We start from the raw sequence: 2085 nt of genomic DNA, 5'->3' as shown, positions 1-2085 counted from the left end.
GTTTGTTGTATTATTTTCTAATTCAATCTAGTTAAATTGTTCATTGTATTTTTATACTGCTTCGTTGCATTGAAAAACTGTAATCTGTCTTTTGTCTCAATGAGAAAGGCAGGCTATAAATGGAACATATAAATATTTTTCATCTGTGTTTCCAATAAGTAGCATGATGTGTCTAGCTCAGGGGTAGGGAACCTTTAACACTCAAAGAGCCATTTGGACCCGTTTCCACGGGAAAAGAAACACTGGAGCCTCAAAAATTGTTTGACATTTAAAATAAAGATAACACTGTATATATTGGGTTTTTTTAACCTTTTACTCCGCTCATTCTGAGAAGCACATGGATGTGCCTGCCCTGCTGCCTGCAGGGCGGGCAAGGATGGGGCCAGCAGCTCGGCCTTCGCCGCCACTGGAGGTTACCGCCTCGGCCGAACGTGGACGGGCGCAGAGGGAGAAGTTCCCGCGGGCGCAGCCCAGCCAGCCGTGGGCAATTGGTGCACCCACCCTGCTGCCTGCAGGGTGGGCAAGGATGGGGCCGGCGGTTTGGCTCGTTGAACCGCAGTGCAAGGGCAGAAGAGCCGCATGCAGCTCTCGAGCCGCAGGTTCCCTACCCCTGGTCTAGCTTAATATGTTGTGAACTGAGCTCTTAGATACATTATTTGTTTTTCCCTGAGATGAAGCGAGCAATGCGAGGAAAAACAAACTTTCACTCTAAATCCCAGTTACTCCTGATTTCCACAATTTCACTAAATTTCTAGATTTGACACACAGGACTGCATGGAATCCACTCCCTTCAGTGTAACACAATAACTGCTTTTTACAACTGATATGTAATTTAAGTTTTACAGACTGAAGGAACATTGAAAGGAACCATATGTCCTCCTGACCTTGATTTCCGGCTCCGGCTGAAACACTTCGCATGTAACTCTCTGGGCAACAGCACAGCAGGTAACCACTGCCATTTGTGTATGACTCAAGTGTTGGTTTGTGTGAGTATCAGAAATATGTGGCTGTCAGATAGTGAAGTCTTTGTGCACCCTCTTCTGGACAAGTTTGATTAGACACACACACACCAAGTTCCTTTCTAGCAAATTAACCATTACACCATCTATATCAGCAACTTTGGCTGGTAGGGAGTCTCTGTGATCTCGGCCTGGCAACAGGCTGAAGAGTGAGAGGAGGAAGACTGACAAAAATAAAATCACACAATCATTTCCAGGGGGAGGACCCAGAAGTGATATTACTGTGCAACACTCTAAGAATTTATTTATTATTTATTTATTTTATTTTTTTAATCTTATATACTGCTCAACCCCCGAAGGGCTCTGGGCGGTGAACAACAAAAATTATAATTACATATAGATTTTAAATAAGTTAACTTAAAATGCAGCAGATAATAACAACAATGCCCGCAACCATTTACCCAATTTTTATTAAAATTCCTAGAGCGTTGCCCAATATGGTGCAGTCACAGCATCACATGATACCGTTCCCCAGTGGTGGGATCCAAAAATTTTAGTAACAGGTTCCCAAGGTGGTGGGATTCAAACTGTGGCGTAGCGCCAATGGGGCTGGGCGGGGCACGACGAGGGCGTGACCGGGCATTCTGGGGGCGGGGCATTCCTGGGTGGGGCTGTGGCAAGAACGCAGCCGCTGCGCTGGTCTTTGGGCGGGAAATGAATGCACGCAGGCGCAGGCTGCCACGCACGCCGGTGCACCTCCTGCTAGACTGCTTCAAGTTCTGCGCGCTACTGCTGAGAGGAGGGGCGTAACTAAGGCAAAAATCACGGGGCAAAATCACCCATTAGTAACCCCCTCTCGGCACACACAAATAATTAGTAACCTACTCTCGGGAACCTGTGAGAACCTGCTGGATCCCACCTCTGCCGTTCCCCCTTCCTTTCGTTCTTGCTGTTCAGTTTCAGAAAGGGCTGGAGACTGATGACCTGCCAAAGTGGGCAGCCTGGCAATTCTGTCTCAAGAGACACTTTCACACATGTAGAACAATGCCCTTTCAGTCCACTTTCACAATTGTTTGCAACTGTATTCTGCACAGTAAAATCCAGCTGCAAAAGTGCATTGAAAGTG

At 46.6% G+C, this 2085-nt stretch overlaps 1 protein-coding gene across 1 annotated transcript in view; it reads left to right on the top strand.

Annotated features, from left to right (window-relative positions):
• Positions 1–376: 376 nt before the first annotated feature.
• Positions 377–2085, top strand: part of LOC125427734 (C-type lectin domain family 1 member A-like) — a 9391-nt gene continuing 7682 nt past the window's right edge. The window contains exons 1-2 of the mRNA XM_048487288.1: positions 377–484; positions 846–945. Of these exons, the coding sequence (XP_048343245.1) occupies positions 377–484; positions 846–945 (208 nt within the window). The remainder of the gene's footprint in view (positions 485–845; positions 946–2085) is intronic.

Source organism: Sphaerodactylus townsendi, linkage group LG03, assembly GCF_021028975.2.
Source record: "Sphaerodactylus townsendi isolate TG3544 linkage group LG03, MPM_Stown_v2.3, whole genome shotgun sequence".
NCBI classification, from domain to species: Eukaryota; Metazoa; Chordata; class Lepidosauria; order Squamata; family Sphaerodactylidae; genus Sphaerodactylus; species Sphaerodactylus townsendi.
The sequence above is the reverse complement of the archived record's forward strand: the minus strand, read 5'-3'. Positions and strand labels throughout refer to the sequence as shown.